The sequence below is a fragment of the Chiroxiphia lanceolata genome, chromosome Z, assembly GCF_009829145.1.
Source record: "Chiroxiphia lanceolata isolate bChiLan1 chromosome Z, bChiLan1.pri, whole genome shotgun sequence".
Taxonomy (NCBI): Eukaryota; Metazoa; Chordata; class Aves; order Passeriformes; family Pipridae; genus Chiroxiphia; species Chiroxiphia lanceolata.
The window spans coordinates 10,672,217-10,699,710 of NC_045671.1; the positions used below are offsets into that span (position 1 = coordinate 10,672,217).

At 43.4% G+C, this 27,494-nt stretch overlaps 1 protein-coding gene across 1 annotated transcript in view; it reads right to left on the reverse strand.

Annotated features, from left to right (window-relative positions):
* Positions 1-20,339, reverse strand: part of NPR3 (natriuretic peptide receptor 3) — a 40,660-nt gene extending 20,321 nt beyond the window's left edge. The window contains exons 1-3 of the mRNA XM_032676230.1: positions 19,634-20,339; positions 14,890-15,012; positions 10,133-10,299 (exon numbers count right to left, since the gene is read on the reverse strand). Of these exons, the coding sequence (XP_032532121.1) occupies positions 10,133-10,299; positions 14,890-15,012; positions 19,634-20,339 (996 nt within the window). The remainder of the gene's footprint in view (positions 1-10,132; positions 10,300-14,889; positions 15,013-19,633) is intronic.
* Between the last annotated feature and the right edge of the window lie 7,155 nt (positions 20,340-27,494).

The following is a 27,494-nucleotide window of genomic DNA, read 5'->3' on the forward strand; positions in this document are numbered from 1 at the left end:
TGCTTCCAACACTCTCCTATGTTATCTAGAAAATAGCTTTAAACTCCCAGTGCCTGCTGCCAACAGGCCAGGTAGAAATTTCCAGATAGAGACAAAATGAGTTCCTTCTATTAAACATAGACACAGGAATTGCCACCTCAGCAGAGTTAGAACCTTATGCACAGTCTGTTCACATAAAGGGGCTCTTGCTGTCACTCATTTGCACAAATTTTGGACTCAACCCACAGCCTGACATCACTGGGTCTCAGACCTCCAACGGCGTGGCCAATGCAGGGGCAGGCTGGGCTGAAAACTGCTCTGCTCCAGGAACAGGATGTTCCTCTGGGACCAGATTTTCCCCCTCTGAAAACCTGCATGGGATTTATTTCTGGCTCTATCCATCATGTTCAAAGATTCCTTTCGCAAGCTGCTACCAGCCATTTTACCTCTCTGTGGTTTTGGTTCCTGTAGCACCTTTACTATCAGCCTCAAAGGAGCACAACTGATTTATCCAAGGAGCAGCACTGTTTTGTACCAGAAGTGAACTACCTACAGAATTATCATTTAGGGGAGGTTCTCCTTTATGTATGCTTTACAGACACACTATTCACCTATGTAATTTAGCCCTAAAGGGCTGCATGTCACCTATCAAGGAAAAGGATAGAATCAGAGAATATATGTGCTTGTAGTTAATGTGATATGCCCTACATTCATAATACATCTCTAATTCCAGAAAAACAACTAATGCAAAGGGTGTCTAGCACAAAGCAGTATACTATGACTGACTAAATACTTAAGGGATCTTAATCATAAAAGGTATAGCTGCCTTTTTTAGAATTTCCTGCTTTCTAACAAACTACGTGGTCATTCACATGATGAGTTACAAAACTATGTTCAGAAATCATACACCTAGTCACAGTGGTGAAACATGAAAGATACTAAAGAAGTTACTCTTCTCAGCTGAACATACACACACAGAAATTACAACATGCTTGTTTTAAATAGATTTTTCTAAGGATTCCCATTGGAAGTCTGATGTTTACCTGTTACATAGTTGTAATGAATGCTTACGTTTTAAGTTAGCCTTTAAGTTGGGACATATTAATTGCAGATAAACACCTAGTAACAAAAAACTACCAGCCCAGTCCTTTCATTACATATTAAGTTTTTAATGTCAGTGAGTAAGATTGTTTTTCAAGCAGGAACATATCTCAGTTTTTCAGAATGACTGTCACTCATCTGAAAAAATCAGTTCCACTTGCTAAAATAAGTTAAACTGGTTTAAGAAATGCAGAGCGAGGACAAACAGGAAAGACATTTTTTGTTAATTGTTTATCCTTGTACAATGTGCAATTGTTTTGGGTTCTGGATTTCTAAGATTATCATCAAACCACGGAAATCACAGACATATTTTATTTTCCATACTAAAAATGCTCCAGATTACATCAGTTCTCAGGCAAAACTCAGAAAAATCACTGTATCACTGTGGAGACAACCCACGCATTAAAACAATTTGCCTGTGCTACACATGCGGGCTGGTGAAATCTTTAGTGGGGTAAAACCCACATCTGATGAAAAGGACCATTTAATTTCTGCTTTGCAGCAGATTATCGAAGGCTACCCAGCATAGCATTTGATTTAAATACAGTCTTAAGGGCTGGCTAAACACAAATGATTTAGGTACAGCCAAAAAAGCACGGCTTAGTTCAAAAGTATGCTTGGAACTGGGATTAGTCATCTAATCTCCTTACTCAGTACCAGGTAAAAATTAGGCACACAAAACCAGGATTCCTAAGCACCAGCATCCCACCTCACCCTTGCCAGCAGAGGAGGTAAGGAATGAGGGATGGATGTGACCTTGCTACTCTCACACAGGCAGGTAACAGCTCCCCACTGCAAGAACATGCAGTCAAGCCTTTACAAAAACCCCACAGGGTGTCAGTCCTTTCAAGTTCCCTGCCCTTTTTTCATCTAAAAGCCCTAGGGCTACTTCTACTGTGCTAGCAGGAGAGAAATTCAGGATCAAATCTCTGCTTTCAGGGAATCTGAACTCCACCTTTCCCTGGCCCTCTCTGCAGGGCATCCTGGGATGTAGGCACTCCTAGAGCTGAAACCCAGGTGCTGGGGAAAACCTATGATGTGCCAAGACCTGAGGAACCTCTGGGCTGAGTGTCAATAATTTGCCAGAAGAGCCCACCTGAGGCTGAGGTTGCCATGACAAATGATCCTTTTATGAAATACCAGGGTAAATAGGCATATGAACTTGTAAACTTTAATGGCATGGAACTAATGTAAACCCTCAGGCTGCTATTAATCATGCTTCCACACCAAATAGTTTAAAAATTAATTACTAGGCTTTGTTATTTTCTTCCAGATAGTGGATATCTGATGAAAGGTGTTCAGCTGACTGATTAACTACCCCTTTGCTGGCATACTTGCACTAGCACAGGAAAGGATAGGTGCAGCAGCTATGTCAGAAGATATTTATGTGTACCTATCAGCAGGCAGTAACATTCCAGCTACACATCTGAAACACGTCCTCCCACCCTTCAGCAGCAGCATGATAGTTAACACCTCCAAATTTGAGTATTTGCAGCCCCTCCAAAAAAACTAAAACCTCACTCTCTTAGCTTCTTGCTTCCTTATTGACTGACTGATCCCTGAGATCCTGCTTGATTTTGCTTTCTAAGGTATTGCAGAGTCTGCAGGCTGATGGGCTAACTGGATGCATTGTACAAATACGTGTCCCATCAAACGTAAATGTCCTCCTGCCTAGTGAATGCCACCTTGTTCCCAGCCACAGAGTGCAGGGCATCCAGAGCTCCCCACCTTCCCTCCTCCCATTGTCCTGTGCCCCATTCTCATGCCCCTCTTATTCATTTGCTCTGGGACAGAGACAGTCCTTGTCTCTTCAATACGCCTTGATATATTAGTTCTTTTTAAAATGGGCTAGACCTTTTGATTTTTGTATCAGGCTTCTCTTGTTAATGAAGAAAGAGAGAAGAAAAGTTGTGAGTATCCTCCTGTGGGTTCCTACGCCTCCTTGCATGCACAAAAACACCACTGCCTTTATTCACCCAGCCCATCCTCACAGGCCAACTACATTACCCCCTCTGCATTTGACAAATTGCTAAATATCCCCTGGAAAAAGAAAAAAAACAATCCATCAGAGCTGGCAGCATGGTACACTCATCTCTTATAGCGCAGGAGCACACCCGAGCCCTGCTGCCTGCCTTTGCTCTGCCAACACTCCTGCACTGGGGTGCTTTGACTCACCCACGGGGCTGGCATACCCCCATGTTAAAAAGACCTGTCCCTCTGGAGAATGAGTCTGTCTCAGAGCTACATTCAGGTTGCTTAACCTCAGAGCACTCAACCATAAGACATGAACACGCTGGCACAGCAGGAGATCACAGGTGTTACTGATTGCCATCTATACTGTTTCTCAGGAGATTTGTCATTTGAATACCACAAGGTTAGACCTTGCCCCACTCTCATTCAGGATCACTTTCACTGTATCAAAAATGAGTTCAGGAAAGCTTCCCTGGATCAACTCCATGTGGGATCTGCCACTGTGGAGGCAATGTCCCCTCTGCTCTCAGGCTCTCAAACAAGGAATACACATTTTTGGCCTTGAAGAACTGTCCTTTTTTTATGCCCCTGAAGAAAACAAAGCATGTCTCCTTCCCTGCAACTCCTGCCACCCTCCTTCTTCTTGTAGAATCAAACTCTCTCATTTAAACTGCTTTGCTCAGTCAGAAGTCAAACACTGAACTCTTAACCCAACTTGTGTTACCACAGTGTGAGGTTACTGGCACAGGTGAGGTGAACCATCCATGGCACCCAAGGTACTGAGGCTGGAGCATCCCCTCAGCCATCCCGCAAGTGCACCACTCCCACAAAAAAACAGTTTCCAGCTGCCCACTGGAAGCAGCATCCTGACATAGGACAGGCTCATCCAAACCTTCTCTGTACGCTTTGTTGAGCTGAGGTTTTTTTCATAAGATACCCGGGAACAGGAGTCATAGACAAAGGTATTGGTTGCTAGAAAGTCAGTTAGCAAAGGTATTTCATCTTTTCAGTGTCATTTTATGCTAAACAAGATACAGTCTACCTTTTCCTTCATTCAAACACTTCAGAGCCAAACCTGAGGACCATTTAAATATCAGCATCAAAAATCCTATGATTTTACATAAAAACGATGCCTCAATAGGACAAATTAGCTTTGGATTATTAGCAATGCAAACAGCATAGAGAGGCATTAAAAACAGAAGCAGGTTATGAACTTTGTAGGAAGACATATTTTTCACACTTTGAAAGTGGAAAATAAGGTGTATTTCTAGCAAGCACTTCAAAGGGAGAATGCCTTACTCATAAATGTCTGAGTGTCTGTTTAGTAAAGTGGAATGTGAATATCTGTGAAACCCAAGTAAAAACATGGGGCTATGGAAAATATACAACACGTACATGAAGTTCAACTTTAAACTTTTACATGCTCAAAGAGTTCAGATGTTACTATTTTCAGATATACACACAGTTTTGTACTATCTCCTCCATGGCTTAAGACAGCCTCAAAAATATGCTTAGATAGGCTAAAAAAACTAAACAAATCCACTGGAAGAAAGAAGAACAATTTCTTTCTTTTACTGTCTTTTATGGCATCTGCTAATGGCAAATAACATACTATTACACTGCAGTTTTGCCTGAGACCCTGATGTGGATGACACTAGTCTTTCACTGAGAAAGCATTAACTGCAGGAAAAAAGAGAAGTGTCTGTTGTATGCACCAAATTTAGCAGTCTACAGTTCAATGCTGCTCTTAGAGAAATTGAAGAAACTCTCATTAATTCCAAGGGGTGAAGGGCTGGTCGTGAAAATCCTAACTATGTTTTCCTAATAGAATTCATCTTGTTAATAAGCTGGCATGTGAACTCATTTTTTCCGGCTGCTGAAAGCAGCTTGTGGTTTGCTTTTATTCTTTCAAACACAATTAGCAAAGCACTCCAGCAGTTGAATAGACCCATTCATTTGAACAAATTATTCCCTGCCAGGGTTCGAGGGGGTTTTTTCCCCTTTTTTTTTCTTAAATCTCCTCAAAATTCTCTCCCATCCTGATGTAGGCAGAAGACACAAAAGCTTGACATTAATCTTGCCTGCCTGTGCCTGAAAAAAGAGAAGTGGGACAGACACCACTGAATAAGATACATTTTCAGCATCTCAGTGACACAACTGAATTGCTCGCTTATCCCAACCTTATCTTAGCTGGTGTGCAATCCTAATTAAAAGGCTGACGTAAGGAATACACACAGAGAAAAGTCTGGCACAGATGTTATGGATGAGATGATAAACTATGAGCTACCTCCCATGTAGCTTTTGTAGTTAACTGCTGGAGCTAGAACAGTTGCTCCTAAGTGCACCATTTCTCATTTCAGAGGGCTGAAAATGTTAAATAAAACAAAGTTGCCCTTTCCAATAGGTAGCAGCATTTTGCTGATCTAATTAATCTATGTAGCTCGTTCTTTCACTGAGATAACTGAACTGGCAAATCAGGCTCCAGTCTGCTCTTCCTGATGCTCATTTTCAGGGTGAAAAAGGCTGTGGGTAGGATAAAACCCAGGCCTCTACCTCATGAACAATGCTGTCGTGTAGTTAACACAGTAGAAATATTTGTTTGATTAGTTACATTTTCAGTTTTTAAAGGACAAGAAAAAACAAGCCATGGGTGGTCTGTAACCTCAGAAGAGCAAATATCCTGGGCTGTAAAATCATCCCAGCTCAGAATACTGGGTTGGACATAAAAAAAGCATTTATTGAATCCTAGGCCTGAGTAAGGAACAGAAGGTGCATTAAGAGCTTCCAAACTGCAGCCTACCGCCAATTCATTAAGTGTTCGGCATTATTTAATAAAAATGGCTTATGCATATACTTTAACTGAAACACTGTTTATTCATAAACATTTTTAACTACAGTATGTGTTGGGAGCTATTCACATACCAATTTAGAGACAGTTTCAAATTCTTCCTTCAAGTAACTGCATGCAATTCCCACTGCTGTCTGGCTCAACTAGGCTACAGGTCTGCAAGAAGAGCTTGTCCTGTATTTTGCAATTAAACCAAGGATCTCAGTTGGTTTATAGAGACCAGAACACACTGCTGTTAATGTCTTGTTAATGTATTAACACTATAAAACTGCTGTCATTAGCATAAAAGCATTAAAGTGTTCTAATGTCCTTAATGAATCCCAAATTTGAACAGATTTTTGAAAAAATTCCTCCTTTTTTTTTTTTGATATTTTATCAGTGAATTCATTCTCCAGGTAAGCACAAAATAAAAAGGTCAGGCTTTCCACAAAACTACAGGATGCTTCTTGAAAAAACATAATGACACTGCTGAATGCTGAAACAATGGCTGAGCAGACTTAACGCTTCAGCCCACAGTTCTTTGGGTTGCATTAACATGACAGTACTCAGAGAGTTGTGAACAACCAAACTAATAGTATTTGCTAGCGGTCTCAGACAGCTGTTTGCAATGGGATGTTGCAATGGGACATCACAGAGAGGGAACGCCATCATTTTTAGCCCTCTCCTGTGCAACTACAACCTACCCAAATACTTCTGAGATGCTTTCTCAGAACCTCTCTTATTTTCGATGCTGTCTAGTTAAAAGGTGCTTAAAGAAGCTTTTTCCCCTCAGAAGAGAGATTCCTGGAAGAGTCAAAGAAATTTCTTTTTCCACACTTTCCTGCTCATTCATAAGGCACAAGTTCCTCCACCTTCTCTATTTCCACAGGATAACACCCATGCAGAAACCACAGTAACTTCTGACCTGGGAAAGCCATACCCCGAACACATTTTTCTCTTTTTTCTCTTTTCTGTGTGATTTCACAGCTGGAGATGGAGATGGCCAGCACTCTTTGACCTGTTACTTCTCCAAGGGCCGTATGTGTTCTGCATCTGGCAATGGGACAGCTGCTGCTTTAGAACTCTGCCCTTTCTGTCTCCCTTATCTTTCCTTCTGTCATCTGCTTATTTTCCATTTTTATGATATTCTTTTTTGTTAGATAATAATGCCATTAGGATTAGTACTGGCAAGCAGCCAGGACAAAATGGCAGCACTAATGACTTTTGTTTGACTTAGGGTCACTGTGAGATAATTTAGACCACAGACCTGGGGCCCCACTTTCCCATGACACTGAAAAAATCCACACAGAAAAGCAGAAACATTGAATGCTTCAAATCCAAACCTCTCTAAGTTCATCCTCTTGGGACAAAGCTTGCAGAAAAGAATGAGGACTATATTTCAACACCCGTAGATAGGACTTGAGATGGACTGAACTACTGACTATCTTTCCGCATAGTTTTTGTTTTCAGGAGCAGAATCCAGCACAGAAAAATCCATCACTGTCACTTTCCACCCACTCAGCTCAAGGAGTTCTCCCTCCAAGTCTTCTCTTGGAGGACACAGCCTTGCTTAGTGCACACCCAAAGCACTTTCTTACCATGTTGCCAATGAAGCACTGTTAATGGGTGCCCACTATCCACAAATCTTTCAGAGAGGAAGGAATTGGCCTTCAGTCTGGCTTTTTTTTTCCCCCCAATTAATTTTCAGAATGGATTTTTTTTTTTAATTCTGAAAGCTGCTCCAAAACGTTTCTTCTCTGAACAGGGCAGCAGGACAATCAGTTAAGGGAATATGAAGCATCTCTTTCCCACTGTTCAAACCGGGGAAATGTATAATTCACCACAAATTATGAAAAGCAAACCAGAAAGTTAAAATTCACATGCTGTTAATGGAGAAACACAGCTAATGTTCTTTTGAGATGCTCAACCCAAGACTAACTCTCATAAAGACATTTTATTTTACCATTGTTACAGTGCTGTGAGAAAGCAGGTAGAGAAGGGTCTGCTAAGAGCTATGTAAGGTAAGCATCCAGGACGCTCTGCATTTCAAATTAAACCTCATTCCCCCATAGCCATGATCTGTAGCTCCTCCACTGAGAGTCCAGATCCCTACAGCCTCCACTATTGAGGCTTCCTATGAATCAAGGATTGATGTTTCAGATGGCAGGAAGCTGTGGTACGTGTACAGAGATCACAAGATCCTCCCTCTGTCCCAGCAAGAACAGACTGGGAAGAGTGCAGAAAGCCAGGTGGGAAAGGAAGAAGAGGAAGAGGAGCAGGAGAGGCAGCAGCAGCAGGAGGGGGCCCATGCCACTGCCCAATCCTAGCAAAAGCTGATGCTTTTGTGTGAAGGAGTGCTTGGAACAAGATGAAAAACTCTGGATCACAGGTGGAAATGGGACATAGAGAGAGGAAGCCCTCAGAGCCAGGCAGAAGGTGCTCAAGGATGAGATGGTAGGGAGATATTCCCCACAGCTGCTCTCAGACAGCCAGAAGCATTTCCAGGACAGACCACGGAGTGAGGAATCAGAAAAGAGGATTTCTGGTAGTGGGTGTGCAGTTGCATTTCCCCAACAAGCACATCAGCCTACAAAATCTCCCCCATGCTGGCACAGGGGAATTTGCTCTCTGACAGATCCACGTCTGCTTGACCGTAACAGAGTATTCTGTATCTGTTCAGCACAAATCAACACTGTACAGTGTTTGCAGAGGGTCCCTATCCTACAGAACAGCAAAGCATCCCCACGCCTGGCACCAAGCTACCCACAGGCAGCATCCTGAGCTCTCAGTAGTATAAGGCTTTTCTGATCTGGGGAGATGCACACTGCCCAGACTAAAAAAGTCACAAAACTGCAGGTGAATGGATCTTTAATATTCAAAATCACATTTTTCACCAATCATCACCAAGGGCACATAGCACATGTTCAAGGTACATTGCTTGCTAAGCAACACCTGCAAAAGGGCACATAGAGAGCAAAGGGAAGAACAGCACAAATTACAGTTCCATGCCTTCTTCCGAACTCATTTAGCAGGTTCTTCAGAGAGCAGCACCTTGAAATTGCTAGCTGGGGTTTCTCCACTAACCCAAGAAAAAAAAAATGCCTTCAAAAGACTATGACTAGACTTTGAAAGTATCACAGGAAAAATACAAACTGACGTGATTCAAGTTTAGCATTTTAATATTTAAATAAAATATATTCTATTTCTAAGAAGCACAAATTTTGTAAAGACAGCCTAAGTTATACAATAAACTGCAGGAAAGGTTCTTTAACACAACATAATGCAACTGAAGATGATGCCTCCACCTGTGAGGGACACAATGTTTGAAGCAAAGATGTGACGTACGTGCCTAAGTGGGAGCTGGAAAATGAAGGGTTTGGGTTGATTTACGAGTTTCAGGCATTAATTCCTTGCTCTCATTTCCTACAGCTAAAGGCTGACCAAACTCTCTTCAAGCTTCTTTTCTTTATATTTGGAAAGTTTACTCTGCACCACAGAGAAGGCTGACTGTCTGGGAAGCACTTGTATCAGCATGAAGGAATCCTTATAGGTATGTGCTATACATTTTTGCCTTCACAGATGATTTTTCTATGAAAATGCCTAACGAACTAGCTTAGAAGTACCTCAAAAGCAATTTTCAAAGGCATTTTCCTCCTACATTTTGAGAGATTAAAAAAACTTTCCCATGTCCATCTCTGGACAACAGGGGCATACCCCAAGGCTTAAAACAACTTGGAAGGACTTTACTGATACTTTAGACAGTTCAAAATGAAAAACAGCAACTACCTAAATATGCTTTGTTGGAAAATAAGACCCTTTTCTCACTCACACCAAGAATAACTTCGTCAGATGCCATACTGAGAGTGTACCTTTCTGAGATTTGAGTCTAAAAAAAAATAATTATACTGAGAAAATAAAAAAGAAGACTATAGTTCTTTGCCTGTTAGAAGAAGACAAGTAACTGGTGGTAAAGTGAGAGACTAGGCAACCTGCCTTTCCCCAGCCTTCCTGCTAATGAACTAAGGAATGAGCACAGGCCAACTAGTCATGGATAGTGGTGTACAGATCTAGTGCACCTAGAGTGTGTTCTTGCTATTTATGTTATCCACCAAAAAAAAAAAAAAAAATTATATATGCAACAGGAGGATTTTGCAACTGAACCCAGGTGACTCTGTCTTGGGAAGATCTCACTGATGTTTTTGCTTTAATTAGGAGCAAGTTTTTGAAGATGCCATGATCTCGTCAAGTACTTACATAGTCATCCTCATGAAGACCTTGCTTCTGAACAGAACTTTTCACCTCCAGGGAAAACTTCTCAAACTCAGGCTTCACGGTCCTCAGCAGAGTGACAGTCTGGAGGTACGAGTATGCTTTCTTGGCTTCAAGGTCATGTTTGTCTCCTCTTCTCCAAGAACCATTTCCTAAAGGGGAAAACAAGCATATTTCCTGCTCCAAACTAGGTACCATTATAGGATTGCCTTCCTTTTCCCACCCAAAAATCCCCTTTCGTGCACCTTGGGGAGACAGCAGAATACAAGAGAAAACTGAACCTTCTCCAGATGCAAAGAAAACCAGGCAGTGAGGAATAGCTGGTGGGAAGTAAACATGCAAACTGAAGGTCAACTATTCCCTTGCTGTATTTGATTATTTTCAAAGGGTGGGGTGAAGCCTGAGTGTGAGAAGACATCTTGGAACAAAACACACAAGCTGGATCTCAAACGCAGAGATATTTAAGTTAGAAGAAGGGAGGGAGGGTTCAAGCACCAAGACTTTCTTACAGAACACTCCACCAGCGACATTCCTGGACAGTCAGAAAGGCACCAGTAAAGTCAATATGATGAGCATCACCCTGAATGGGAGGTACACGGTGCAGCTCTCCCAGTGCAGTCAAGAAAAAAACCATGTGTGCTGTGGCTGCCATACCAGCCCAGCTTTTAGAGGAAAAGGAACATTTGGAAACAAAATGGAATCCTGCGCCTACACTGTATTTACACGTGTTTTGTGTCACAGCAAGGGAACAATTTAACTCAGACCACCAGTAAAGAAACCACATTTTTAAAAAGCAGGATAGCTGACTAGTTGTTTATTAGCAGAGGAGTCCTTCTGCAGAACAGAGACTGGCCACAGCAGGCCCTGAGACCCTGATCCAAAGCTTCAGGATGTCAGTGGAAAGGTTCACATTGTTCTGGAGCAGGTGAATAATAATTATAGCTAAAATATAAATGATAACTCAAATGTAAATGATAACTAAAAAAGGCTAGAGGGAACAGTGGTAGCCCTAAGCAGTGTGCCTTTAAATGTTTACAAATAATTAAAAGCTAGACAATTTATTGTTCGAACAGCAGCAATAATCCCCATTATGGCTAAATGAGCCAAGGCAAAGACTAATGCTAAACTCCCAAGGGTGATCTGGAAGCACAAGGGAACCTGGAATGAGAGAGGTTTTCCTTGGGTTTAGGACCATAGCGTCATTTGGACCAAGAGAAGCAAGTGATTTGGGAGTGGAGATGTTAAGGAAGATGGAATCCAGGCATCAAAACCATGGTGCTCCTCACACAGCACTACCAGCTGCATCACATGACTGCAAGAGCAAAGTCATAGACCCTGAAGCAGGTGAACAGAACTTGCATTTTGTCCTCTCAGCACCCTGGCACTGCTGCTGAGAATTAACTGGAGAATTGCTCACTTCCTCAGAAAGCACATGGGAACGAGTAAAGAACCTGCATTTTTCTGGAAGTCTTTTCTCCTGCAGCTTTTGGTTCCAGGGCAGCTCCTGTCATTCCCAGCACAAGACAGGAAACACAGGAGTACCTAAGCTCCTTTCCTTCTCTTTTCCACACCAGGAAAGCCTTATTTATCACAGCCCAGCACTACTCAGGACATATCATGAACTTGGCTATTTCTTTCCTTTTCTTTTTTTTTTTTTTAAAGAGATTTCACTTTATTAGGAAGAAGCTCTAGATACATATGCCTCCATTTAGGGACTTTTTCCCCCCACAAAATTTAACCAGCCAAAATAACTTACACCAAAACTCTATTCATCAGACCCAATGGAAACACAGGAGAGCAACTAACATCCCACTGTCTGGTTTTGCCACTCTTCCCTTCAGTGCCTGCACCTGTCCTCCTTACTGCTTTCCAAGACAAAGAAATGCACTTACAGCAATTGTAAGCTAGCACATCTTGCTGCATTCCCCAAAAGAGAAGTACAAGCCCTGCAGGAGTCTCGAAAAGCTTCTGGCCCAGCTGGGTACCAGCATTTTAGAGGTGCAACATTCAAGTAGAGCAGAGACTACAGAAAGGAGGGCTTTGCATTTACAAATGGAGATGGGATGGCTAAAAAGTGTAAGATTATAGATGCAAATATAGAAGGTAGTGTAAGTTTCTGTCCTGGACACCATACATGTTTCGTTATAAAAATCCTGACACTGAGAGTGGGGACAGTACACTTGCATAACAGCGTTCCTAGAATAATTTACATATTTAAATTCCTTCATGGATTACTTTGTGGGGGGTCATCTCGTTACAGTTCAATTGCGTACAATTATTGCAGCCTTGGCATTTAATATGCCTGTTCTTCTGAAAAATTAAAAATATTCAGAACAGAGTGCAACAACAAGCTGCAATAAAATCATCTGAACATCAGGGCAGTGCCAATTGCCCAATCACTCCCACTCTTAGATTTTATAAAGTACAAAAATCTACTATCTCTGGGCACTGGGAACAATGAGCTTTGGGGGAATTTCTCTAGACTTCTCTTATGCTTTCTTTTCATATGCAGTTACCATCTGCATAGAAGTCAACTTCTGATGCACAGTCATTTCCTGGGAAACATATCCACAAACAGAAAAATTGGTTTAAAAGAAATGTCAGGAAACGCCACATTCCAACTACACTACATCAGAAGACAGTGAGTTTTCATTAATCCCTTAGAAAAGCTACAAGAAGACAGGAGTACCTGTGATGCAAAGGAGGGTGGTGCTGAGGCTCCCACAAACTGTGGGGCAAATCGGAACTGCTCCTACCACTGTCCCCCACAGAGGCTGCATGTCAGAATTCCAGCATTGCCCTGTACCTGGCTGGGCAAAGTGCCATCTACCTGGGGCTGCATCACTGGGGACACTCACCCCACATCAGCTGTAATCTCCACATTACTACTTCCCAGGTAGTCACTCTGAGCCCATTTCAGCCAAGGCAAGGAAACCATCAGTTGTAAGGGATCCGTCTGAGCCACGGTGGATATCTAAGGATGAGGTGAATTGCTGTCCAGAGGTACCTACTTCTCTCCAAAGACAGCCCAGCTCACACACAGACTTGCGCCTATGGCCAGGTGAATCACTTCTGATGCATTTCTACCGCGAGTCAATGCTGGCAGTCAGAAGAGTTATTTGATCAGTGGTTTCTAGTAAAGTCAAGTCCACAAAACTCCCACAGTCTAACACAAGGGCCAAAACTCCAGGATTTTGTGACTCCTGATATGGGTAGAACTTCAGCTTTTTGCTCTGGTCCTGAATAAAGCTGCAATGCCAAATAGCTTTGTTTACGTCCCCAGGGATAAAGTCACACCAAAGTCACTCAACTGAACAAGCAAACCTTGATTTGAACCCCTGGCTATGATCTTCCTCTGCAACTTTATCTTTTAGTTATTTGAGCAATTTCCTTATTACCTGGCAAAACTTGGCACTCTTTAGCTAACCTAGACATGTAGCAGTATCTGTACTTCTGTACGTACCTAGATCTCTGAATTCTAAGAGTTACATACCTTCATTATACATCCTGTCAAACAGCACTGGTTACAGTGAAATAATCTCAGTGGTGGTAGATGGGTAACAAAAAGTTTATGCAAAACCTCTTAATTTATGATTAACTGATTAATTAAAAAAATATTATCCTTTTTTGAAATTATTTGTTCTTGTTGATCAGCCTTTGCGGCTTAAAGAAAGAAAAAATCTGAAGTTTTCACTTCTTCTCAACTCCCACTTCGTTTTTAATTTGAAATAATTTGTTATTGTAGTGGATTAATTAAAGCAATCTGCAGGGGGGAAATTATTTTTTAAATATTTTTTCTAAAGAAAGCAAAAGAAGCTTCTCTCTTCAAAAGCCATGTTGACACTTTAATAAGACCTAATTTCAAGACACTAACTTACCCCAGCTTCAGCCATCTAATGTTTGAACTCAGCAAACATGTTGCTCCAATATTACTTGGAATTTGAGACAGCTGCAGCACCTAAGAGCAGGTTTAGTCCCTGCCATGCACTGAAGTAACATGCAGTTACATTTGATACTATGGCATACAGACATATTAGGTGTATTTTAAAAAGAAAATGTATTTAATTCACATTTTGAAATCATGGTTTAGTTTGACAAATATGATCCTTTTCACTTAGTGGTGGAGTCAGTTACTTTTATCCACTTTAATAAATCTGGACTGCCTGTGTCCCATCTAGTGCTTTCCCTTCAACACAGCACAGCTGAATATTTTTGCAGATACTGTTTCTGAAAAAATCTGAAATAAATTAGATGTGTGGACGCTCCAGCACAGAGATGATTTCTGGAGACTCAAGGCCTGCAGTTGCCCACAGCACTGGCTGTCATTAGTGCCTCCTTCCAGCCATTTGCTTAGACCACAGGTCACCAGGCAGCCAGGAATACTCCTGCCCCAAGATTTGGCAGTCACAAGTGTGGGGATAGTGCAAGTCACCTAGACCTGAGCACACTGCTGAGTGGGGTACCCACACCATAACCAATGTCTCTGCCTAGTGCTGATTCCATGAAAAGTAGTAAAAAAAGTAACCCCTGTGCTATGCTGTGACCCACCCAGTATCAACTACAGCCACAAGGTTTGTTTTACTTCCTGCAATGTCAAAGTCCAAGCAGAAGATAACACAACAATAGGGAGAGACAGTGGTGTTTTCTGGGACTCAGTGCTGCGTATTTTGAGGCTAACAAATCTAGAAATACTACCAAGCTTACAAAGACTTTGCAATACACCTGGGCAAGAAAAACACTACCATATGATGAGCTGTTGAAGAGTTCAATGTTGAAGAAAGCGTAGTCCCCGTTGGTCATTCCTTGCCGATGAGCAGCCAACATGATGTTCCTGATAGTGTCACCACTGGCACACATGATTACAACTGGTGGAAGAAAATGAGAAACACAGATAAGAAACAGTTCAAGAACTTCAGGGAACAGCCTGTTAAGCATGAATACTGCCAGAGACAGTGACCTTAGCTGTCCTCCCAGTGTTGCAACAAACACGACAACACAGATAGCAAACAAAGATGATTTCCCAAACAGCTGAAAAGACAGGTAGCAAACACAGAGAGGCTTCCTCCTCCCTTGTCTCCTCTGAAGAAGATAATTAAATAGAGCCTCTATGTGATCTAGTTTTGTACCTGTGCAAGATGTGATAAGTTCTGGCTCCAAATTTCTTTAGCTGCATATATTTGTAGAGTAGACTGCAACCAGAAGCCTCTGTTGTTACTTCTTAGTGAACATAAAGCAATCTGAAGATGGAGAATTAAGGTGATACCATGGCATTACCATTTCAATTTCCATTCCACTGAACAGTCTGGCATAGATTCAACGGCCTTCACCTCAGCTATCTAATATTTAGATATAGAATTTGTTGCTTCTCTGCACTTAAGGAAGAGCAGCATCTGTGCACCTGCGCAGCAGGGCCAGTGGTATGAATCGTTCCAGAATGTGACTTTCTCTCCAGAGACCAAACAATAAGTCTAGGCAACAACCTTTGATGAGATGCTTAATCTTAAGAAATAGGAAAATTAAGTGCCACTTTCTGAGCATCAAGATTAAAGGTGGGTACAAGACTAAACACCACAGAGCTTCATTTATCACTGACCAAGAGCTAAGCAGAGGCCCTGTTGCTGCAAGGGGACCTACAAGCCCACAAGTGTGCTCTGTGTGGGCACCCTGATCCACACTGTGACGACTGTGGTTGACAGGTCTCTCCCCAGACGTGCTGGGCAGGGGGACTACTCTCCTTGCTATCCCTTCCTTGGGCAAAGAGAAAGCAGAAACTCAGGTGAGGTCTTCAGCAATAGGGAGACAACTCCCACACAGAGCATGTTGTACTATAAACTTCTACGCAGGTTCACAAGACTACAGGTAAGAAGCTACTGACATCACAGGGAGCAGAAAAGTGTTTCATCAGTGTGTACATTGGGGACGTATCCTACAACAGTCATAAGAGATCCAGCTAGGACGATGATTCGAAACCAACTGCACACACGTTTCCAAGAACGCCGTCATGCATGGCAGGACTCAAAAGCTACAATAATGTACGCAAATATTTTCAACCCAACAATAAAAATGAATCAAAACCACATTCAGCTCTTCTGGGTAGAAGTGTTTTCTATTATAAGAAAAGAAAAGGCCAAACGGGCCAAATCTTTTCGCACACAATGAATCTTCTCCCATTGCTTTTCTGGTTGGATGCCATCTCAGGCATAACCTCCAGATGTGCCGCCAGAGTGAGTCACGTTCAGTACATCCCCGTGCTTCAGGAGAGTTATACCATGCGTAGCTCTGTCCTACTGATTATAGCAAAGTAATATAATAATTTCCAGAGCAACAGAGCAAGACATATTTCATGACTATTGTGAAGTATATTAGCATGAAGGAAAAGAGGAAGAAAAAAATTCTTACAATAAAATTTGGACCAAATCTTTTCCAGATGCACATCAGGAACGAATTTGTCTCACTGTTCCTAATTTCAGTATAGGTGAGAGATTTTCTTTTGAAACGTTTCGTTGCTGCCCTCTCAATTCTCCCTTGACTTTGCCTTTGTAATTCACATCTATCATAAAATTGTAATCTGTAGATGGAATCAAAGAGATTCCCACAACACCAGTAAAAGACTTTGACCAAAAAGAATAAAAGAAAGAGTGTGTGTGGGGAACTACTTTAAAATACATTAAATCATATTTTGTAAGCCTCTAAAGGAATGCAAGGGAAGTAATATTAACTATTTGGATGGGGGTTTTAAGCCAGCAGGAGAGCAAAGATTACATATTTCAAGATTTTGAAGCAAATAAACTGCAGACATGCCTCTCAAGATCTTCAAAAAACACAAATTATGTATTTAATCTGCATCTGTACCATACTATTCTGTACATACAAACACGTAAGTGCAAACATACACAAAATGTTCTCCCTCCAGCATAATACACACAGACCACAGTAATTCTAATACTAGCATGCTGAATTTATTGACTAGGATTATTGACTCGTCCTGCAAATTTTTAGAGTTTAGTTCCAGCTAAAGGAGTAAGCATTCCCTTTGCTACACATATCCCATGGACTACATGCTTATGCATTTAAGCACAGTCCTGCATTTGTGACCTGAGCCTACAGCATCAAGTCTGCAGTGCACCTAAATGAGCCTGTAAGGGAGCTTGAACTACTAATGAAATTAATTGAAGACAAGTGCCTAACTTTCATTATCATATTTTTCATGATTTTGTTGTGGCTCTAAGACTTCAGTTTTTTCAAGTGGCTCCAGGGACTGAACAGGCAGTCCCCAGTAAAGAGGGGTGCATGGCTGAGTATGCCTCTTCCTCCCAGACCGCTGAGAGCTCAGTGCAAACCCCCAGCCAGCAGCAGCCTAATCCATAGGGTCAGCCCCTGTCTCGGGCCCCACAGGACAGCTGGTGGGGTAGTTTCCTTCTCGGCTCTGGGAGAGTTTCAAGTAGGTATCTACTTGAAAGCCCACTCCCACTCAGGCAGGTCAAGGAAGCCTGACCATTCGAGTGGGACTCTAGCCAGCAGCAATCTCTGGAAACATGACATGGTGCAGAGTCAGAGCCCAACACAGTGTCACAGTAGCTGTGACACAGGAGCTGTCAAAACTGGGAACCAATCAAACAAAAACATTTCTATAAAGCGCTTTGGACAATGCCCTGTTGGCCACAACAGGGAGTTCCAAGGAGTCCCCAGGAGACACGAAGACCTCATCTGGTCAGCTAAAGCACACAGTGCACCCACACGATGCACAACTTAAAATATTGTGGTAACCTGAAAGGTCCCAAAGGAATGTGCCAAGTGAGTCCTGCAGTCAGTCTTTAAAGTCAGAAAGGCACAGGTGGAAGCTGGAGGGCCCCGCTTGCTGCATTTTGCGGTAGTGGCATGAGCCAGATGACAAATGAAGAGGTGAGATGAAGGGAGTGACCCCACAGGGCACAAGGGGGGGAAATACTCCTGTTCGGTCATTTGCAAGTTCCAGAACGGTGCAAGACCAAAGGTCTCACCTCAGCAAAGCATTTAAGATCACACCGAAGGCAAGCTTCTCTTTCCTGACTGTCAGCATGGTCTGAAGAGTGGGGTTGGAGTAAGCACTTGTCTTTTCCTGCTCTAAGTATACTGCTATGCTCCTCTCAGCATCAGGAAAGCTACACACACAGACACATGACAAGCATCTTTCTCCATACAGCAATTTCTTCAGCACTGACACACTTCTTTCTCTCCATTCATTGTATTTCCCTGAATCATACTTACAAGGAAAGCTCTATTTTAAGCACCTACTGAATAGAATAACGAGTAGAGAATTAAATAGCCGTATGCTGTTAGACCTCAGTTATCTCACACACACTCCTGCACGTTAAGGATTTCCCAGCAGCACAACATTAGCAGTGCAAAGCTGCTCCATCCACAGCCTACAGCACCAGAACACCAGTTCTGCCAACCACACATCGCATGATCTTTATCTGTCCAATTCTGATGCTATTTTAACACTCTAAAACAAATGTAACAATTATACAAAGGGCTTTGCACATCTATGGCTCTTTTGGAAGATATTGAAGTACTTTAAATTTATCATGTGGTCCACTCCCAGAATACATCTTTTCTTTTGCAATAACTTACTGGGGAAGCCTGTGTCTGGTAAAACCCTCTAACACAAAACATCTTTCTCATAAGCCCATATACCCACACATTGCTTGGCAAGATCTCACTTTAAAATACATCTAAAATACAAACCTGCACGTTTCGAAGCACTTTGTTTTACTGTTTCATGATGCAAAGTCACTTCATCCAGCCCAGGGGTGACTGTCCAAGACGTTTTACAAGCCATTTATCTCCACGCTGTTTTGCTAACAGTTGGTGGCAATAACACAGCACGCGCTCAAGCGATTCCCACGCAACCATCCCCTGAAACGACCCCCTCACCTAAACGCATTTGTTATTTATAAGGTACTCGAAGGGGCGTCCGATGGCAGGAGTGTGAAAATAGCTCCCGCTACATGACGCAGTGGGGTGAGAAGAAAACATCTTTGCTTAGTCTTTGAACTTATAGAGTCATTGCAGAAATGTCAGAGAATAAGCAACACATTTGCAACCCTGCAGATTTGGGCAATTTTGAGTAAACCGGACCGTCAGCAGAAAGCAGATTTCCTACTATGCCACAAAACTCTCCTATCGCGGTCCCCGAGGGCAAGCCGCCCTCTCCGCCGTTGGGAGGCAAAGCTCTAATGAACCTCTGCGGGCAGAGCTCTCACTCCGGGCTGCTAGTTGTCATCTGCGGGGGGATGCCCGACCGGGGGATGCCCGACCCGGGGGATGCCCGACCCGGGGGATGCCCGACCCGGGGGATGCCGCCACAGCACCGCAGCGAGTTTCCCCAGAGGGGCGGACGGACCATGACTCCCCCCATCTCGCAGGTCCTTCCTCCCCGGGGGTTCCCACTGCCCCAGCCTTAACCGAGGAGCCAAGCCGGGCGTTTCGCCGACACTCACTCACCCCTCTCGCCGGTCTGGAGAGCGCGGACGACGTCGTCGAGGTCGAGGTGGCGGCTGGTCTCGTCGAAGCTGTGCACGGCCATGTGGAAGGCTTCCTCCTGGAAGACCACATGGACGCCCTCCATGGCGAAGTAGCAGCTGCGCTCGGGGTTGCTGTCGCTGTAGAGCAGCGTGGCCCGGTTCCACTGGTGGTGGCGGAAGAGGGCCAGCAGCATCTCGCCCATCTTGGCGTAGGCGGGGGCCACGCGGGTGAGGTGCGAGTACTCGCCGGCCTTGGCGCCGAAGCCCGCGGCCAGCGCGCCCGCCGACAGCATCGGCACGTCCCAGTGCGCCGCCAGCCGCGCCACCGGCGCCGCCGCGTACTCGCACACGGGCCCCAGCAGCAGGTCGGGGCGGCGGCGCTGCAGGGCCACCATGTCCACCAGGCTGAACAGGGCGCGGTTGCCGCACGCCGAGTCCTCGTAGGTGAGCTGGAAGGCGTAGCCGGGCGGCAGACCCGCGCCGCTCTCCCGCAGGCTCCGCACCGCGTACTCGATGGCCGGGCGCACCCGCCCCAGCGAGAAGAGGTAGGCGTCGTCCTGCGGCAGCAGCACCAGCACCCGGATCAGCTTCTCCTCCTCCTCCTCCTCCGCGCCCGCGGAGCCGCCGCCCAGCGCCGCCCGCGCGGCCAGGACGCAGCAGAGGCTGCCGAGCAGCCAGGGCGGCATCGCGCCCGCCCCCCCCAGAGACGCCCGAGCTCCGGCAAACTTTTCGCCCCCCACTTCCCCCGCCCGCCTCGAAAATTGTTCGGTCGTGCTTTATTTCTCAGGTGTTTGGCGGACTCACAACCTGGCCCCCCCACCCCTTTCCCCGCCTGCGGGTCACGGACGGAGCATCTCGGCTGTGCTTTTCTCGTTCTCTTAGAGACAGACGACTATTACTGTGATTGCTCGCCCCTCGCCGGATCCCCCCGCGGGGCTGCCGGGCTGCGCCCTCCCCGCTTAAGTAGCGCGGGAGCGGCGACGGCGTCTCCGCACACCCAGCGCGGCGCGGCCGGGTTTGTGCGCAGGGAGGAGCCGGACCGGGCGCTCCCTCCCGCCCGCCCCCTCTCTCCGGCGGCCCCCCCGCCCCGCACACCTCCGCGGGCGGGCGGGGGGTGTCCTTATCGCACGCATCTGACACTGATGTGTGTGTAATTCGTGTACCTTCCTGCTCGGCTCCCTGCCCCCCTTGCCAAGCGAGTCCCCCGCAACTGGGGCCGGGGAGTAAAAGGATCCCGTTTGCACTTTCATCGTTTTTTGGGGTTGCTCCAGCCTGCTTAAGCTGCATAAGAAAAGCACTTGAGCCACCCCGAGGGCTCAGGGGTCGGTGCGCCGCAGGGCTGGGGCATTTGGGGAAGGAGGGGTTGCAGCATCAGCACCAGGGGTTGCTGATGGGCTCTGAAGCAAGGCACCAGCCTGAAGAGCTCAGCAGCACGGCACAGGCACGGCTGTCCTGCTCCCATCTCCTCACCTAGAAAGATGCCCGTGCACGGGATAACCCTGTGAGGAAGTTGGCACTGGATATGTGACCCCTGCCTGTGTCCCTCTGGGGTCTTTCAGAGACCCCTGCACCAAGAAGGTCCAGATGCCATTTTTTGTCACTTCCTGCTGTGTCTGAGAGACACAATTTCATGCCCCAAGTAGCAGAGGTTACCTCCAGTGAAGGAGGCAAGTCCTGTTCTGAGGTTATTTTCTTGGGAAAAAAAGAACTTTTTGAATTCTTGTGACAACACTGCCCGGTCAGAAGGGCATCCCTGTTCAGCTCTACTCACTGACCATAAAGCTGCTGTGCTTAAGATTTGGTTAGCGTCCATTTAAAATGGGCACGCCTTTTCTGGAATAAAGTAATGTGAAATGTGCAGAATGCTTTGTGAAAGAGGCTTTGGAATACCTGATCCTTTTTGACAGCAAAATCCTGAAGGATGGCTCTCTGTAGAGTTTTCTGTGCCCTGTGACAGCACATATCCTTGAAGCCAGGAGCAGGGCTGCACGGTTTGATGTTTTATGGTTATTCAGACAGTGCCAGGTTTGCGTTCGAAAGGTGAGCGAACTGCTTCTGGCTTTACAGAAGGGGTTTGTTTAGTTCAGCACAGAGGTCGTTGTCAGGGCAGTACGTGTAAACTTAACTTTTGTTGCTGCCTTCACTGTGCAAGCTATGAATGGGAAACCTGCACTCCTGGGATGACCATCTGCTCACCTTTGAGATGCCTCTATTAAATAAAGAAAAGCTGGAAGTGCTTTTGCAATTACAACCGAGAAGTGAAAACAGCAGATAACACGATGTACAGAAATAATCATTGGCATTTATCAAACAAGGCTCGGTAAAATAAAGAAGCTCAGAAATTCAAAGATGGGTAGTGTCTCTGAAAAATGTGCCTCTCATAGTTTTATTTGATTACTGAATCAAACTTCAGAGTGTTCTTGAAGATTACATAAACATCCACCCTGGTGAAGCTGGTTTTGTGTGTTCCTGTGCTGTAAGTTATGTCAGGCATTTTTTGTTGTAAATGACTCCGTATAACATAGCAGAGATTAAGCAGAATGTTACAATATACAACACGCCAGCCATCTTCACCACATAGCTTGCAAAAACATTTTCTTAAGACACATTTTGAAATGCTGACCTTTGTAGTCATTGCTTTATGGTGACCCTACAGATGTGTTTACAACACCGAAATCTGGTCAGATCTCTCTTGATTTCCTCCTTCCCCCACCAGAATATCTTTTTCATTTTACATGTGAGTTCCATACTCTCCTTGCTGTCTTATTTGAGTGTAAGCTGTGTAAACACAACGGAAGAGATAGTAAGCCCATAAATCACAGGGCTGCTCTCCCTTCACACGAGCTGCTCCTTGTGAGGTAAAGTACTGCTGGGAATGAAGAAGAGTGGGAGAAGCAGGGCCAGTATGAGGAGAAAAAAAAAAAAAAAAAGGCATCTAGCCAGTACTGTGTAGCAGTACTAGTATCAAAGTCCAATTTCAGTGCTTTCATAAAAATATTTGGTCCACAGTATGTGGTCCTTACTTACCTGAGGAATTGCATTCAGTGTTAGGGGAGTCACAGTGTTTCTGTGTGCTCAAAATGCCATGAACGTATCTGTTGTTCCACTTTACCCTAAGAGATTTTATAAGGAAGAATCCCAGCCTGTGATTGATTTATTTTTCTGAGCCAGGAAGTTATGCATGAGAATTTACTTGTTAATCTCCAATCGAAATGTCACTTAATCTGCCTCATCATTAGTTCACTTACAGTATTTTCCGTAGTTATAAATTCAACATTTCTCCACAGACATTATTTTTTTCAGCTACATAAATGCTTTTTAATAGGAACAAATCCTGCAGTTGTGGATTTGTAGCAGGCAGAATGCCCATGGATTTCAGTGAGAACAGAGATTTCAGACTGGTCCTTTAGGACTAAAGTAATTTCGGACACAGGCTATTTTCCCCCCAGAAATAACTTAAGCACAAGTCAAGAATCACTTGACTCACTCCAACTAGCGTTAGCAGCAGCCTGAGCTGCCGATGCACGTTTGAATTTTTTTCAGAGATGAGTTCACTGAAAACACAGTCCCACCTACAGGCTGAAAAGATGAAATACTTCAATATCATCTGTACTGCAAACACACCCTGCCACTCAGACTTGCAAATTCTTTCCCTGTTTTTCAAGAAATTTGTTATCTTTTTATTTTAAGGAATCTATACTCTTCTTGAACATATCTACGGGATTTGTAAAAGCAACATGATGTATCTTGTGTTTCTTTTTGTGTTTTGTGACCCTACCTTCATATACTTAGGTTATGTAAAAATCAACAGTGTTTTCAGGTGAAAATACTGCAGCATGAAAACTCAAGATGAGCCAATCTGATGCTAAAAAACAAATAAATGGAAAGGGGACATATTTACTCATTTTCCTTCTAAGTGACACAAACTTCTGTGGAGATATGTACATAAGAACAACAAGATCACAGAACTACACACAAAACTTGGGCATACACACATATATAGAGTAATTGCACTTCACTGTTCTTGCTATCTTAACAGCTTCCACTTCACAGCACCAAGTATGTAAAGACAGGCAGGTGGATGTCATTTTTATTTTACAAATGGGAAAACCAGGAGATGGTAGGATGAAAAGACTGCCCCCCACTCCTTTCTCTTCCATAAATAATTAAAGTTCTTGTCATGAAAGTTTAAGGAGGAATAATACTTCTTGTCTGCTGCCTGCCACCGCAGACAACATACAACATGGGCAAAAGACAGCTTTATGCACAGCAAATGTTATTTGCATTAGTCATTTGTTTTTTACAGCACATGCATGTCTCCACTGAAGCCTGTGGAAGAACATACCGATCACAAGTGGACATCAAAACCTTCAAGATTTTATTTCTAAGATTTTATTCTTATTTCTAAGAAGAAAGATGTTCTTGTAATTGTTTTCACTTTAAACAAAGTATCACCACATTACCTCTGGTTTTGCAAGTATTTTTACTCATGAGAGCAATATTGAGAATGCAACTCTTGCATCCGTTTTAACAGTGTAACTTTATAAATAACCTTGGCTCATACTGCCTGTCTGCAAAATTTACTTTCCTCTTCTGCCTATACTACATCACAAAATATTCACTTTGTTTAGGCGACCAATTTCTGTAATTTTGGATAATATCTGGGTATAGAACAGACTGTTATGCTAACTAAATTAAATTAGGAGGATAAATCATCTTAGTTTGGATCCAAGCATTGCTGTGATTTTCACTTGTTTTTCATTTCCATGTCTTAGATAGTTCAGCCTTGGATAGTTACTGCAGTGCACGGGACAATGGCCACCTTGTTCCTCACATACGTCTGTCTCCATCAAACAGCTATATCATAGTTTGAGATAAATAGCAAGTGGTGAAATACAAATGTATGCTGTGCCTTACCAACATTATGGCACTTCTGTCTAGTGGACCCAAAAGACTTTGGAGAGCAAAGAACATTTCTGCTTGAGATTAAGTAACTCTGCAGTAGGTACCCACATTGCTTGTAAAAGAAATGTTAGAAATTGGTGTTCCTCAAAAACAGCTAGGAGCAGACATCCCAGATCCACTGACATCAAGGAACTGGATTGTTGTTATGTTATGTGTAAACTCAAAACAGGAACTATCCCAAAGTGCTACTTTCACATGTATTCCCATATAAATGAAACAGAATTCTCACAATATTAAGAAACCAGACATCTATGCTTTGTCTGGATATTCAGCTCTACAGGCAGTGTCAGTTTACATAGTAATATCATCCCAGGAACTGATTGATCCCTAAAAATATTCTGAGGGGAAACATGGGTTATTTTTTAAGCCAGATCAGTTCTTTGATAAGGTTTGCAGTTGTGTTGGCATGGCAGAGGAAGAGATCTGAAAGGACAGTAGAAAGATGCCAGAGACAAGAGGCAGGAACTCCTTAGAGTAGAAATTAGTGCTGAAATCTCTGGCTGTCTTTTCTCTTGCATGTCAGTTGATGATTAAAATATGGGGAATGCATGGAAAAAACATTTTTAATAGTGTTGACAGATCTTATTCCAATTAGCTGATTTAAAAAATATTTTAAATATTTAATTCAATAAAAATATGTGCTTTGGGAGTTCTGTCATTTCCAGTTTATTAAAGCACTAATGCGATTAAAAAAGTGAATGTATGGACTTAGTGGAATACACATTTGTCACTTGTCATCACATCACTGGATTGGGAACAAATGAGATTACTGAGTGAGAAGGACAAAAGCTCCAGGAACAGATGGGTGGATGGAGGAAGACAAAGCACAGAGCAAAGAGTGGATGCCAGTAGTCTATAAAGGGTTACACAGCAAAGCAAGTCAAAAGAGGAGATCTTACTCTTAATGAGGAACTGACCATTTCACACAACAGTTAATGTCATTTAATTAGGCCAAGATGGATAAGGGCTCAGCAAACAAAATGGACAGAGGTTCACAGGTTCTAGTTCCTGATAAAAGACAGGCACTCAGCAGTGGTTACTTCTTCAGGCTGCCAGAAGCAGAGGCAGAGGAAATAGAGGTGTCCTCATGCTTTATGCAAAGACAGAAAGGCCTTTTGGAAGTGTGGCTTCTATTTGCACAATGACAACAGAGACCTCTAGGAAGTGATATCTTTATGTGCAGTTTATCATGTATTTCTTAAGAGCCTGCTTGTTCTTTCTTTTAGATGTGTATTTTGCTTTTGCTGACGGGGTGTTTTTGTCACATACACACACACAAAAACCTGCTTGATAATATTTAACTCATTCTCCTATATGTGCACTTATAGACTAAGGTCAAAAGAACAGAAACACTGCTTACATTTATCAAAAAAAAAAAAAATCCTAATGTATTTTGCTGCCAAAACATACAGAAAGAGCAAACATATGCAGTTGGGCAAATGTTAGCAGGAATTAGACATCTTTTTGAAGAAGTAAGTAATTTTAAACTTTTTTCCTCTCAGATTTTCCCAACAGTTTTCACATAGGAAAACAAGGACAGAAAACACCAGGTTCTAATTCTTTTTGTTTTCAACACTAATTGTTCCATTGTTCTTTTAATATCAGACAGATCTTTTTAGGCAGATGACTTTGGCTAACTTGTTTCTCTCAAAGGCAATCGAGAGCTGGTGCAGTGTAGGGCAGAGCAGAGTAAGACCCCAATATAATTTGTAGCTGAACTGGGACTGTTGGGTTATTGTGCACAACTGTTCTTGCCAAAATCAATTGTACTGCTGTGAGTAAAAAAAAGAGGCCAAAAAAATGGCTTCAAGTCATACCCATTCTGGCAGTAGCTGATGTAAAAGAAGGGGCTTAGGGAATGGGTCTCCAGCCCCTAGCTGGCTGTCTGGCTGGGTTTTACTGCCAGACTTTACTGCCCTTCCAGATATGTCAGAACAACTGCACGTGTAATTGCTACTTACCCTCATTCTGTCAGTATGATTTGAGTGTAAAAGGTGTTTCTGCTAAACTAGGTCATTGACTGAACTGAGCTAGGGAGCGGCTCCACATGAATAAATGCCAAGAGCCTGGAGGGGGTGATAATCTTTAGTGCAGAAAACAGCTCCAGGTGAGTTGCAGCAACAAATTTCTTATCCTAAGGCAGCTACACCCAAGATGGCAGGTGACCTAGATGATAAAATAACCCTCCCCCCCCCGGATATATATAGGTGTATGTACAGAAAAGATTTATGTACACAGCCTAGCACCACAGGCAATGTACAATGAGCAATGCAGTACTTTTCAGGTATGAGAGAATCACAAGAAGACAAAGCCATAATCATGACAAACTAATGGGGAGACATCAGGGAGGCATGAGAGCAGTGAGAAGTGCAGCCAGTTGTGATAATAATCACTATTTTGTTCTTGTCCAAAAAGTCACTAGCTGTATGAGAGAGGACGGAGTACATGTTAAAAATCTGCGACCAACAAACTGGAGAGGTAGTTTGAAGTCAAAGAAGCAATTTGGTAATGTCCAGTGCTTTTCCCTTCAGGAAAGCATACAGAAAAACAGTACAGAATGGAGCTGCTCATCCTAATGAGCCACAAACTGAAGAACAGTGAGCCATACAATGCTGTTACACTAACTGAAGTGCTCTACCTCAGCTCTGAGCAATACTCTCTCTGCTCTGCAGGAGTACTACATTTTAAGCATTATTGTTTTGAGAGAATCACAGACAAACTGGAGAGTTCAGAACGGAAGAACCAGCATCTGAAAGCATGTCCCCCTGAGACAGCTTCAAATGTTAAGTTTGCTTAGTACAGAAAAGAGAAGACTGAAAAGACATATTGTTGTCCTTCCATTTGAAGCAGATGTTTTAAAGATAGTGATCGGTTGG